Source organism: Mesoplodon bidens (assembly GCF_964165515.1).
Source record: "Mesoplodon bidens genome assembly, chromosome: 12".
Lineage (NCBI taxonomy): Eukaryota > Metazoa > Chordata > Mammalia > Artiodactyla > Ziphiidae > Mesoplodon > Mesoplodon bidens.
In genome coordinates this window covers 30,166,475-30,178,929 of record NC_138168.1, presented here as the reverse complement: position 1 = coordinate 30,178,929, position 12,455 = coordinate 30,166,475, and the positions used below count along the sequence as shown (strand labels likewise).

Here is a 12,455-nt window from a genome sequence, read left to right as displayed (position 1 = left end):
GGGTTGGGGGGGAAAGGAAACCAGCCCTTGTCTAGCACAGGTGTTGTAGGTAAAAAATAAGAAGGTTTAAGGTCTATTCATATATTCACTGAAAACTAACTTTGTATATTATCTCCCCTACATATAACTTGGTATTGATAAGCATCTATTTAAGTTATAAAATTACTCAGTAAAATGCTAGTCCTCAGATAAAAGATAAATTATTATTTATAAAACTAAAATTAGAAATGGGTAAAAAAGAATATATTGATTTTCCTTTGTTCTGGAATTTATAGTTAATTTTTTACACCTAAATGTAGCTTTATAAAAATAGATGAATATAGAGCATATGTGTTAGAAAGGCAAACTAACATATTTTTGACAGATAAAATTTGGTATTTTTTCTTAATGTTGGCTAACTTAAATGCTCAGTTTGAAGTTGCATTATCAATGGATTTTATTATACATGACAACTTTACTGAGGTAAAATTCACATACCATACAATTCACCCATGACAGTTAACAATCTAGTGATTTGTTAGTATAGTTATAGAGTTGTACAACCATCACTATCAATCAATTTTTGAACATTTTCATCGCCCCAGAAAATAACCCTGCACCCATTAACAGTCACTTGCTATTCCTCTCACTGCCCCAGCTCTTAGCAACCACTAATCTACTTTCTGTCTCTATAGATTTGCCTATTCTGGATATTTCATATAAACAGAAGTATATAGTGTGTGATCTTTTGTGACTGGATTCTTTCACATGGCACAATGTTTTCAGAATGTATCAGAATTTAACTTCTTTTGATTGCTGAATAGTATTCCATTGTGTGTATTCATTTATTAGTTGATGGACATTTTGGTTGTTTCTACACTTTGGGCTATTATGAATAATTCTGTTATAAACATTTAATTATGTTCAAGTGTTTGTGTCAGTAAATGTTTTCATTTCTCCTGGGTACATACTGAGGAGTGGAGTTGTTGGGTAACATGATAACTATGTTTAAACTTTTGAGGACTTGCCAGTTTTTTTCAAAGTGGCTGCACCATTTTACATTCCCAACAGCAGTGTATGAGAGTTCTAATTCCTCCATATTCTTACCAGACTTCTTTTATCTGTCTTTTTTAATAGTCTTCCTACTGGGTATAAGTGGTTTATCATTCAACTTTCAAATTTTGAGAGCTAGTTTTGAGTTGCATTTCCCTGATGACTAATGATCTTGAGCATCGTTTTGTGTGTTTATTGGCCATTTGTATATGTTCCATATAGAAATATCTATTCAGATTCTTTGCCTATTTTTTGATTGGCTTATTAATAAATTTTAATTTTTTGATTATTTTAAAATTCTAACTTATTATAATTCTCAATAATATCTAATCTTATCTCCCTCATCAATTTTATGGTAGACATATCTTTTATCATGCATTCTTTACAGACTTTGATAGTCAAAGAAAAGACCTAGAACCTCCAGGATGATGATTCTAAACACCTGGAAAGCTTTTAAAATATAGATATATCCGAACCTTAATAATGACTCAGTTATCATTAATAGGGCCAAGACAGTAGTCTCTTTTCAAAGCATCCCTCATGTGCAGTCATGGGGCACAGCCCACTAAGATATGGAGTTTCAGTGCCTTAATGTTCAGGATGGGTCAGTTATGTCTGAAAGTAAAGATGGAGTTTAAAATTTCTAAAAAAAATGTGCCCATTATGGTTGAGGGAATCCTTCTTGGCTGTAGAGAAATTCTAGAAATATGTGAATTTTCTGGGATAACCAGTTTGTGGGAGAAGGTCCTTAGAAGTATAATCAGATAGGATATCCCCCAAGCTTACCCTTGTAGGTCATAAACCTAAAGTACCAGGGTAAGTCTGAGTATCTACACCCTTGATCAGAAAAAAAAGAGGTATTCCACTTCATCCAACTGCTTAGCCTAAAGAGTGGAAATTTGTCTGTGGCTTTTACAGTGGCCTTTAGGATTGTTCATTGAGAACACAGAGTTGTTACACCAGTACCGTGATTGTTCCACAGACTGCCTCATGAAAGTATATACTCAAAGGCCTGGCACCCCATTGCTTAAACACTTGAAATCCATTGAAGACAGCTATGGAATATGCTAATGTTAGGAGAGTTTGAGAATCAGGATACAAGGCTTTTGTATCAACTCTCTTATGTATTTAAATATCTTTGTGTTCAGAATTTTGTTGCTCTTAAGTAATTTACTTATAAATGGGAAACCCTGTTCCACTTTGTGTGTGTGTGTGTGTGTGTGTTTTAAGAATTTAAATCCCACATATTATTTGAACCAATTTTGTTACATAAGACAATCTTCTTATTTAAAAAGAGTTGAAATTAAATATAATATTACAATTACTTCATTGCAGTAAACAATATAGCAGATCTTGGAATATAGTATATTTTGTAATATAATTTAGTAGGTATATTACAGTAGGTAATCTTGTTACTGTCCAGGAAAAAGAAGTTTCATGTGCTTCCTAGATTTTCTTTTTCTTTGGTGCTTTTCCATTTAAACAACTGGCTAAGTGAAATCTTGCTCAGTGTATGAAATCTGACAAGATTATGGTTCTTAGCTCAAGGATAATGAACTTATGTTATTTTATTCATTAAGGCCCTGAGGGCTAGGAAAAAACAGTCCAAAGAATCAGTCCCAGGCCTTTGTGGTAACACTGAAAAATACTGTTACTAAAATCATTGGTGAAATATTATTTTTACAAAAGTAAATATTGAAAACAAATTTTATACATATTCCCAGTCTTCATCAGTCCAGTGAAATATTACCTTAAAACAAAGTTCAGTTAAAAAAACACAGTCATCGAAAAGCAGGAGATTAAAATGGTATGTTTCTTATTGTAACTAATTTTACCATAGTGCATACGGTATATTAATTAAAGTTTGCTTTAAGTTCAAATGCTGGTGAACAAATTGAGAAATAAAGCAAAGGAAGAAAAAAGTTTTAAAACTGCTATTGCACGATTCCTAGAAAGTTATTTTTATATACTTCATCATTATGTATAAAGGAAATTTATCTTTGATTGAGGTTTCAGAAGGCATTTACCATGAAAAACTTTTTTACTAGTACCTTTTTGGAAAACCAGCTGCATTTATAGAGAGAATAAATTGCCCTTATTTCCATGTACGCTTTTGGGAGCAGCTGAAGGGCTCATCTAAGTCTTCCTTAAGTGATTAAATCTCAGGTATATCACTTCACTCCAGTTTCTCTCACAGTATTTTACTCAAGCTATTTCATCTAGATATCTCATCTAAAATTTTAATTTTATGAGCATCTGTTACTTCCTTCCTAAACATTTTACTACGCAATTGCTCACTACTATCCTGAGAGATACAGGTTATGTCTTCTCGGGTTCTTTGCTTTACTCTTCATACCATAGCTCCCAAGATTTTGTACTTATTTTTAATAAATCTAAATTAATAGCTTCCTTAGATGTTAAGTGAAAACTCTCTTGTTACAACTTATTATTTTCAATATTAGCTGAACTGAAACAGAATAGTACTTCAAAGAAAAAATGTTAAGACTTTTATGACCACATTTTTTCGAGATTGCTTCTCTCATTATCTATTTAATGATGGCCATACATGTACTCCATCATTTTGCAGGCATCTACAATGCCAAAATTCATGGTGAAATTGAGGAGATCTATTTAATATCTCTTCTGTAAGGTGTACTAGGATATTATTTCAGCGTTTTCTAAGTTAAAATAATAGCTTTAAATTAGTCAAAGGGTATAATAAAAGGCAATAGGGGCCCATTGAAAATTCATTTTGGGGGTTGCTAAAGCTTCGAGACCCATTGAACAGATGCCAGACTTTGGCTCATTCAGCAGTCAAGGCTGGTGCAATAGCATATGGTTGAGTCTCAGCAGTCCTGTGTTCTAAATCCAGTTTTAGCCTAGGCAAACAGAATTATTTGAAGAACTCAGGTTAATTTTGCTTCAAATCTGTTTTCCCATCTGCTAAAATGATAACAGAATTTAATGAAATTTGAAAGTTGAATGATAAGGGTTTTAAATTTCTCTACATTAGGTACTGTATACATTCTACAAGCCATGTAAGTGGAGCAAGAAATGGACCTGCTTATTTGTGGGAAAAGTGGAAGTAAGCCTTTGGTTAGAAGCCTTTATTAGCAACAGGAGGGGGAGAATTGTGAGAGATTGCACTAGGTAGTTTGCTGCCTACAGTTCTGGAAGCCTTACCTAGTGGATGTTAAATCGTGTTGCCATTCCTCCCCCATTTCCTTGCTCCCCAACTCCTGTCCCTGTAAAAAGTGAGTAAATACACATAATATCATAAAAGACTCTCAGCATACATCTCTTCTCTCTGTCTCTCTCTCTCTTTTTCTTTGTTAATTCTCTGGGCCTTAATGTTATCAAGCTGCAGGTTGTGAGTAAAACATTGCCTTTTCTGTGTTACGGATGTTCTATCTGATCACTGAATTACGGATAATACATGGGACAAGATGCAGTGCATACTTAAAGAAAGGAATTTCCAGCCTGAGAAATCCATGCTAAATCCTTTATCCTACCAGTTAACCATTCTTTTATGTGGCAAGATTGTATCTTTAGAAACATTTTAAAGTGTTATTTTGTTTCATGTTATTTCAAAATCGAGCTCGTTTTTCTCTCTGTGTCTTAGATTTGTAGTAATTGCTACAAGAACAGGTGAAGATGCATTAAGCTTCGTTGCCTAATATGTTTGTGAGTGCTTCACTCTTGTATGAATTGAGGAAGCCAACTAAAGGCAGACTGGCTTCTGAGGGCAGCAGTGGATCATAATTTACAAAGAGATGATGGTAGTTCTGTTCACAAATCTATAACTTATCACAATATGACCTATCTTTAAGTTTCTAAGTTATCTAAAATACCTGTCTTGTTCATATAAAGCACCCTTATATTCTTGAAGCTTAAAAGATAATTTGGAGTACTCAATTGTACCAGATTATGTATTAAATATTCAGCATGGAACAAAAGTACAGAATGACTTGACTTTTTTCTGGAGGATATACTATCTTAATAAGATAGGATTGTTTTTCCACCCAAGAGGGAAAATGTGATTACACTTCTGAATAATGCTCAAGTTGAGAACATTAAACAAACTTGAATCTAATACATTAAAAGTTAAAATTGAATTTATGTTAAATATTCACTTATTTTTCTTTATAAGTATGATTTATTAATTTCTATTAAATTTGAAGGTCACTAAAACTTAAATAGATATTCATTTAATAAAGATGGAGGGTAAATTGAATCTATTTAATATATTCAATGTATAGTACCATCAATTAATTTAAAAATGGTTGAGATAATGGAAATTGAACTTGCTAAATTTTAGCTGAAGATAAATATGTAAAATGTCTGGAGATAGTAAATAGTTCCAGGTTACTTGATTTAATAACAAGTAGTCTCTAAGTGAGTTAGGGCAACTTCACTGGAAGGTGATAGAGATGTCTATTCATTTCTGAGAGCAGTTGCTGTGTTAGTGTGACTATCTTAACCTCTCCCAGCAGAGGAGAAATGGTTATCACCTGTTTGTAGTTGATGGCTTTCTCCTTATTTCAGGCAGAATAGGTTTCTTCTATTCATAGGATTTCATTTCATTATTTTTAGTAACAAGGAAGTTCGCTTAGTGGAAAGCAGCCTGCCTTGGAGCTTAAATTGGTTGAAATTATATCTTGAAGTTTTCTGAAAATTGCAGGGTGTGAGAGGGAATACATTTCTATCATTTTCAGATGACAGTTTTTACATCATTATTATTTGTAGTCAGGTAATAAAATTAGTTTAATATTTTTCACTATGAACCAAATTCACACATAAAAACTTAATTTATAGCTATACTAGATTAAGAAAACATAACTTTGAAGTGTGTTAATGTGAATCAACAAGCAAGTTAATTATTACTGAAATCAAAGTTCCCCTGAATTAGCTCTCCTGAGATTTTATCTAAATAAATTATGCTTGTGTTTAGTTTTGGGCTGTAGACTTTGGACTGATGCCAACTACAGGTGCAAGTTTGCTGTATCATTTGGTTTTTATTATTTTGTTTTAAAATACAGTATTATACAATTGGGTTATTGATATACACTAAACAGAATTTTACCATAAAGGGCATGTTTTTCCCTTCTTGTTTCATATAATTAGAGACTTATGGTTTATAATTAGTTCCCAGGAATCATGACAACAGATATAAAAAGAATATGTTAGAAATTTCTTATTGGAATCTAGGTTTCTATTGAGTCTGGTGATAGCAAATTTGGAAACCAAAGTTCACATTTTATTCTTTGCTAAATATTACTAAAATTTAAAGAAGGTCTGTTTGTTCTCATGTTTCTATTTTCACTTTGTTCTGCATTCACAGCCTGTGGCCGTGGGTTCTACAAATCCTCCTCTCAAGATCTTCAATGCTCTCGTTGTCCAACCCACAGTTTTTCTGATAAAGAAGGCTCCTCAAGGTGTGACTGTGATGATGGGTATTACAGGGCTCCATCTGACCCACCATATGTGGCATGCACAAGTAAGTTCATAATTGTAAAATTAGGACTTTCAAATCCCTTCCATTTGTTTGTAGTATTGTGACATCATTGAGATAGGCATGAAATTTATGAGTACATTCCACGAACCGATGAGGCTAAACAATAATATAAAAGAGATACATCTTACATCATCATCAGTGTAATTTTCATGTTTGCCAGATCAAAATGCTTTTTAATCTTGTTTTACACATGTATTCAATAGGAATAATAAATAAAATGTAAAACTTATTTGAGTCTTGCATGGCTGTGAAATGTTATTAAAAAGTAATGGTTTCTGAATTAAAATTCCATCACTAAATAGGGCAAATCTTACATCTTGGTGCTTCAATTAATGAATGTTTGAGAGACTCAAATCCAAAGCCAATTCCAGACATTACTATAAATCATTCTTGAGCACATTAAGAATGAATGGATGTATTCTCTGTTATACGGTTAAAAGGCAAAATATTTTTAAACAACTGCACAACAGTTTTTTTAGGTGCATTAACTGTTCTTTTTTAATAGCTTGGAAGAAAAATAGCTAAAGACCGTGGCAAAAGGACAAAGACAGTTGTTATCCTGTTTTCATTTTGACATATTAAATAGAAAATAAATAAAGCCTCTTGCCAAGTGAATTCAAGAAGGCTTTTATTCAGTTTCTCTAGGAAAGGTAATGAAATGTTTATGTGCAAGAGAGCGTTTCAAGTAGTTTTCTGTATGGTGATTGAGCCACTAGATTAATGCCTCACATGGATCCTTTAGTTCATTTTTGTTTGTTTTTTGTCTATTTTTGTTTATTTGCTTATTTTTGGTTTCCAAAGGGCCTCCGTCTGCCCCACAGAACCTCATTTTCAATATCAACCAAACCACAGTGAGCTTGGAGTGGAGTCCACCTGCAGACAATGGGGGAAGAAACGATGTGACCTACAGAATACTGTGTAAGCGGTGCAGCTGGGAGCAGGGTGAATGCATTCCCTGTGGGAGTAGCATTGGCTACATGCCCCAGCAGACTGGATTAGAGGATAACTACGTCACTGTCATGGACCTGCTGGCCCACGCTAATTATACTTTTGAAGTTGAAGCTGTAAATGGAGTTTCTGACTTAAGTCGATCCCAGAGGCTCTTTGCGGCTGTCAGTGTCACCACAGGTCAAGCAGGTATGTTTTTGTGTTTGTCTTGACTAAGTGAAAAATGTGACTACATAAGTGAGGTCTCTTGCTTGAATATCTCGTTAACTTGGCTCTACAGAACTTGATTATTCCAGCTTGTTGATTATTCACACCTTTCACTTTTCTTTGCTATTTCTTCTGTTGCCTGTTAAACCATTACTAGACTCATTAACATCTCCTCCAGAGATCTGGCCGGAGAAAGAAAAGAGGATAAATTGTAAACCAATTAAGACTGCTCTAAGAGGACCAACTCTATTAAGATCTAGGGGAGGAGGGGGAAAATATTGGACAAAATAAGATGTAGGATATTTCTTGCATTTTTAATTTACCTTTTTGTGTGCTACGTGATCATGATTAAAATCTACAGGATAATTAGGAATAATGAAGGAGTTGGCTTCAGCGTCTCACATGGTGTTAACCAGTTTTTTACCACATAAAATGTTATATTTGTAATAGGTGGCCAGTCTGCCTTAAAATTTGCATGAGGGAATTTTACATTCCTCACTAGATTTGTGATCATATTGATGTCTATAGTATTGGAATAAGTACTTGAGAGATCTCATGAGGCTTTCAAAATAAATGAATTAAGAAATATAATAATCATGATGATTGTGAACTGGTAGCTTAGCCTAAAAGCAGTTTTCGCTTATTTTCTTATTGGCATTTAAGATGCCCTGCTTGGTCATTCTTTGCTGTGGTAAGTAGGTTTTGGAAAATATAAATTGGGAAGGAAGCTTCAAAAATTGGAGACTTTCTAAACCTTTAGAAAAATATTATTACTGGGGGAAGTTCCAGAAATTGAGAGCTTTTTCAAACTTTTGAAAATTCTTGCTGCAGAAGGATGATGCTATGTAGTCAGAGTATCCAAGTGCTATGTCATCGTCATTAATAAAATTGGACCTGCACTGGAATACTGAGTTTTGTAAGCATCATAATAAGCTTATAACAAGGTCTTCTTGATCTTTGGCTAGCTGTCAACAGTAATATTATCCCAAATTCCTGGACATAGACTAATCTATTCTTCATATCTATGCCAATTTTAATAAAATGTTACCTATTTAAATTATATCTGCACAATGAAGCCTATACATATAGTCTCATGCTTACCATTTTGAACAGATTAGAGGGTTCGTATTCTAAAGGTCTTATTTTGATATTTATTTAAAAGGCTATTGCAAATCAGATTTCTTACATAAAAGCTGAAGTCTGGAGGTAAAACCACATAGAAATTTTTAGGTCTTCAAAAATTGGACAAAAGAAGCAACTCATTTAACTGATATTTGGATTGATTCATTTTATTTACCCTTACACCATTTGCCATTCTTTTATAATGCTGTTGTTAGTAGGTGTTTTTACTTGTTTTGCTTTATATTGAAATTTGTCATTGTAACGTTACAGTGAGTGGGTTTGAAACATTTTAGGTTCATGATTATGACACTAGAGCTATCTTTGGAACCATTAATAAAAACTCTTAGGTCTGATGAGCTAGAATAACTACTTTATTCTTGCTGATAATAAGTAAAAGAAGGGATATATTTATTTATTTTTTAATACAACCTAAAGATACTGAACTGATACCACAAAAAGAGTTTGCCAGGTAGGCCACTTTGGGGATCTGTTTCCATGATCTTTAAATGTTCATTGTTTAATTTTTCAGGTTAATACTACACAGCCTAAATAGGTCATAGATATTCCATAAGTTCCTGAATCAACTGTCTTATAGTAGTTACGTAAAATGGCTTTGTCCCTTGATTCTCTTCCAGTTAAGAGCAAACTAGGTTTGTTTGGTTTTGGGGGGGAGGTAATTTAAATGTACAAAAATTAGATTGCTATGATTACACAACTATGTAAATATACCAAAAATTATTAAATTGTGTGCTTAAAATGAGTAAATTTTATGGAATGAAAATGATACCTCAGTAAAGCTATTAACATTTTAAAAGAATAAATATAATAAAGTTAAAAAGCAAACTAGGTTTGTACTTTTATATTAAAATATTAATTCACAGTTACCTGGTCCCAACTACATCTCAAATACTAAAAACCCATGAACTTACACTCAGCTTTTTCTGCTTTCAAAAAGAAAAGCATTAATAAGGCAGCAAGCTGTGGTAATTTTTAAAGTTTTAATTTATTTTTTAACTGAGGAAATTTAGAATATGTTAGTGACTATTGTTCAGTTAAATTTGTACCCATTCCCCCCATCCCATCGTCAATATTTTTGCTTTTTCTAAGGGGGAAATGATTTGAAACTTTGTCCATGTTTATAACTATCCATGGAAACCTGCAATGATCCTTAAAATTCTCATTCTGTGTTAATCAAACAGCATCACCTCTCACCTAGTTTATGCTTCAGTCACTTCAATAATGAATTTAAGGATCTCTGGTCAGTTATCAGTTATTGCTCATCAGCAATCCACTGATGCCTAGTACAAAAAGAATCTGCATGTGTCTGGGCAAGAAGAGAGAGTAAGGATGGAAAATCATCAGGCAGTGTTTGAAAGGTAGTGTGCATTTTGTAGTTCCTTTTCTATTAAGTTTGGAGTCTGGAGCTCAGGACCCCCCATACCAGTGTTTGTGGAAATGGAAGTACATTGAAGACCCCCTCGTCCTTTCCTCAGGGTAGGAGTAGGGTTATTGGTGTTTAAAGACCTGTACCCCAAGCCCTGCTGCCACTTATGAGGTATGTGCTGTTGGGTGGACTGCTAAAGTTCTACAGGAGTATGATGGAGATAAGATGGTATCTATCTTCCTGCATTATCCTGCTAAATGAGATATTGAAGAAAACTTGAGAACTCTTTATTGTCATAAAAATGTTATTGCAGTGAGTAGCGTAATGAATGGTGATTAATCCTCTTTTTATGTAACTCTTTATGAACCTGTCAAGGCGAAACACACTAAAATCTTTACCTATTGCCATGTGTCCAGGGTGGGGTGTATAATCGAGGCCCAGGATTGGCAATTATGTGTTATAACATTGCAGGAGGGAGAAATTAATTTTTTTTTATCTAGTCACAAGTTGTCTTAAGACTGAGGTTCTTATTTAAACCAATAATTAGCCTTAAGATGAGATATTTATAGAGAAGCCTAATACGTGATATTCATATTTAGATAGTTTTTGTATTTACTTATCGGGAACATACTACCTACACAAGGTGTCTGGAATGTATTCTTTTTGTTGCTGTTTTGTTAGGAATGATACTGACCTATTAAGGGTGAAGTCACACAGCTTAAACTTAGGTACATTGGAGATATATATATATATATATATATATATATATATATATATATATATATATATACACACACATATATATATGTATATGTAAGATGGAAAGCACATGCATTTGACTTATGGCATTATGATCTTCATTCTTCCTTACAGTGGAAGGCTCCAAATAATTACACGTGTTCTGAAGTGGTAACTATTTAAATGCTACTTTTCAAAACATTAACCCAGCCAACTGTACCGAGTAGTATATGTTAAGCACTGTGCAGAATGCTGAAGATAGGACGGCAAAGAATGGTCCTATCCTTATGAGGAACTGTTACTATAGCAGATGTATATTTATTTATACAACTAATGATAGGACACTTGAATATAATGTGATGCATGCTATAGAACAAAATTAGGAACAAAATACAGAACCCCAAAGAAGGAATGATTCATTCCATCTGTGGAAAAAAGGGGAGTCCTCACAGAAAAGATGCCAATCAATCTAGAACTTTAGAATGGATATGGTTTTGCCAGAAGGAGGACAAGTGAGTCATATTCTAGGCCCTCAGGTGGACCTGTACCATGAAAACATAATCATGGCCACTACATTCCTTCCACAGATCAAGTGCATTAACACACCAAAATGGGCTGCAGAAAACTTAGTAAAAACAGGTCATCCAAAAATTACTGTCTCTGTCTGTAATACCTTCCTTCACTGTGGGATCATTTAGACAATTAGATAATTTTTAAATTTTTTAGAAAACATAATATAAAATTATAATATGTGGTCTTTCCCACAAACAGACTTAAGAAACTTAGTCATTATTCTTCAGGTCAGTAATCATGTTATGTTTTTGTCTTCACCATCTAACACAATTCTTTCTCTGTTCCTAATGTCATGTAATTAATTCTAGTGAGGAAACTAGTCACATACAAGAAAAGTTAAATGATTTTACGGGAGTGAAAACATTCGGATGTGAATGGAAAAGGCATAGGATTTGATATTTGATGACATGATAACTTCATGTTAGACAAGTTATTTCACCTCTTTAACTTGAATTTTCTCCTGAAATGGGATCATGTTACTTGACTCCTCATATTGTAAAAAAAAAAAAAAAAAAACTGAGCTTTTAGCTTAATACTTGTTATATTTGTTAGAATAAAAACAAAGTGTTTTTGTTTTTGTAAGTGTGTTATTGTACTACAACAATGATAATAATAGAAGTAATGATAAGGGTTACAAGTGATTGAAAGCAATACAATTTTGGTACTTTTTAAATGTACCAGGTACACGGAAAGTGTGTCAAGTTGAGTCACAATGTCTGTGGACTCATGTAGTCCTCCTAAATAACAGAGAGGTCTGGGACAGAAGACCTCTAAGAGCCCATCTTATGTCCATAATTAAATGGACAGTCATAATACAGTACAAACTATACATTGCACAGTGCAAGGTTGACTGCAAATTATTGATGGCTGAGTAATATGTGTACAGATACTGTCATTTTAAATGGGATCCATGACTTACAATGCTGCAGAAAGCAC

The 12,455-nt window shown here is 33.5% G+C and overlaps 1 protein-coding gene across 4 annotated transcripts in view; it reads left to right on the top strand.

Moving 5' to 3' along the window:
• The window catches only part of EPHA7 (EPH receptor A7), a 165,816-nt gene that overhangs the window by 52,206 nt on the left and 101,155 nt on the right, over positions 1-12,455 (top strand). For all 4 annotated transcript variants that reach the window (XM_081251359.1, XM_081251358.1, XM_081251357.1 and 1 more), the window contains exons 4-5: positions 6,374-6,529; positions 7,349-7,684. In XM_081251359.1, coding sequence (XP_081107485.1) covers positions 6,374-6,529; positions 7,349-7,684 — 492 coding nt within the window. The remainder of the gene's footprint in view (positions 1-6,373; positions 6,530-7,348; positions 7,685-12,455) is intronic.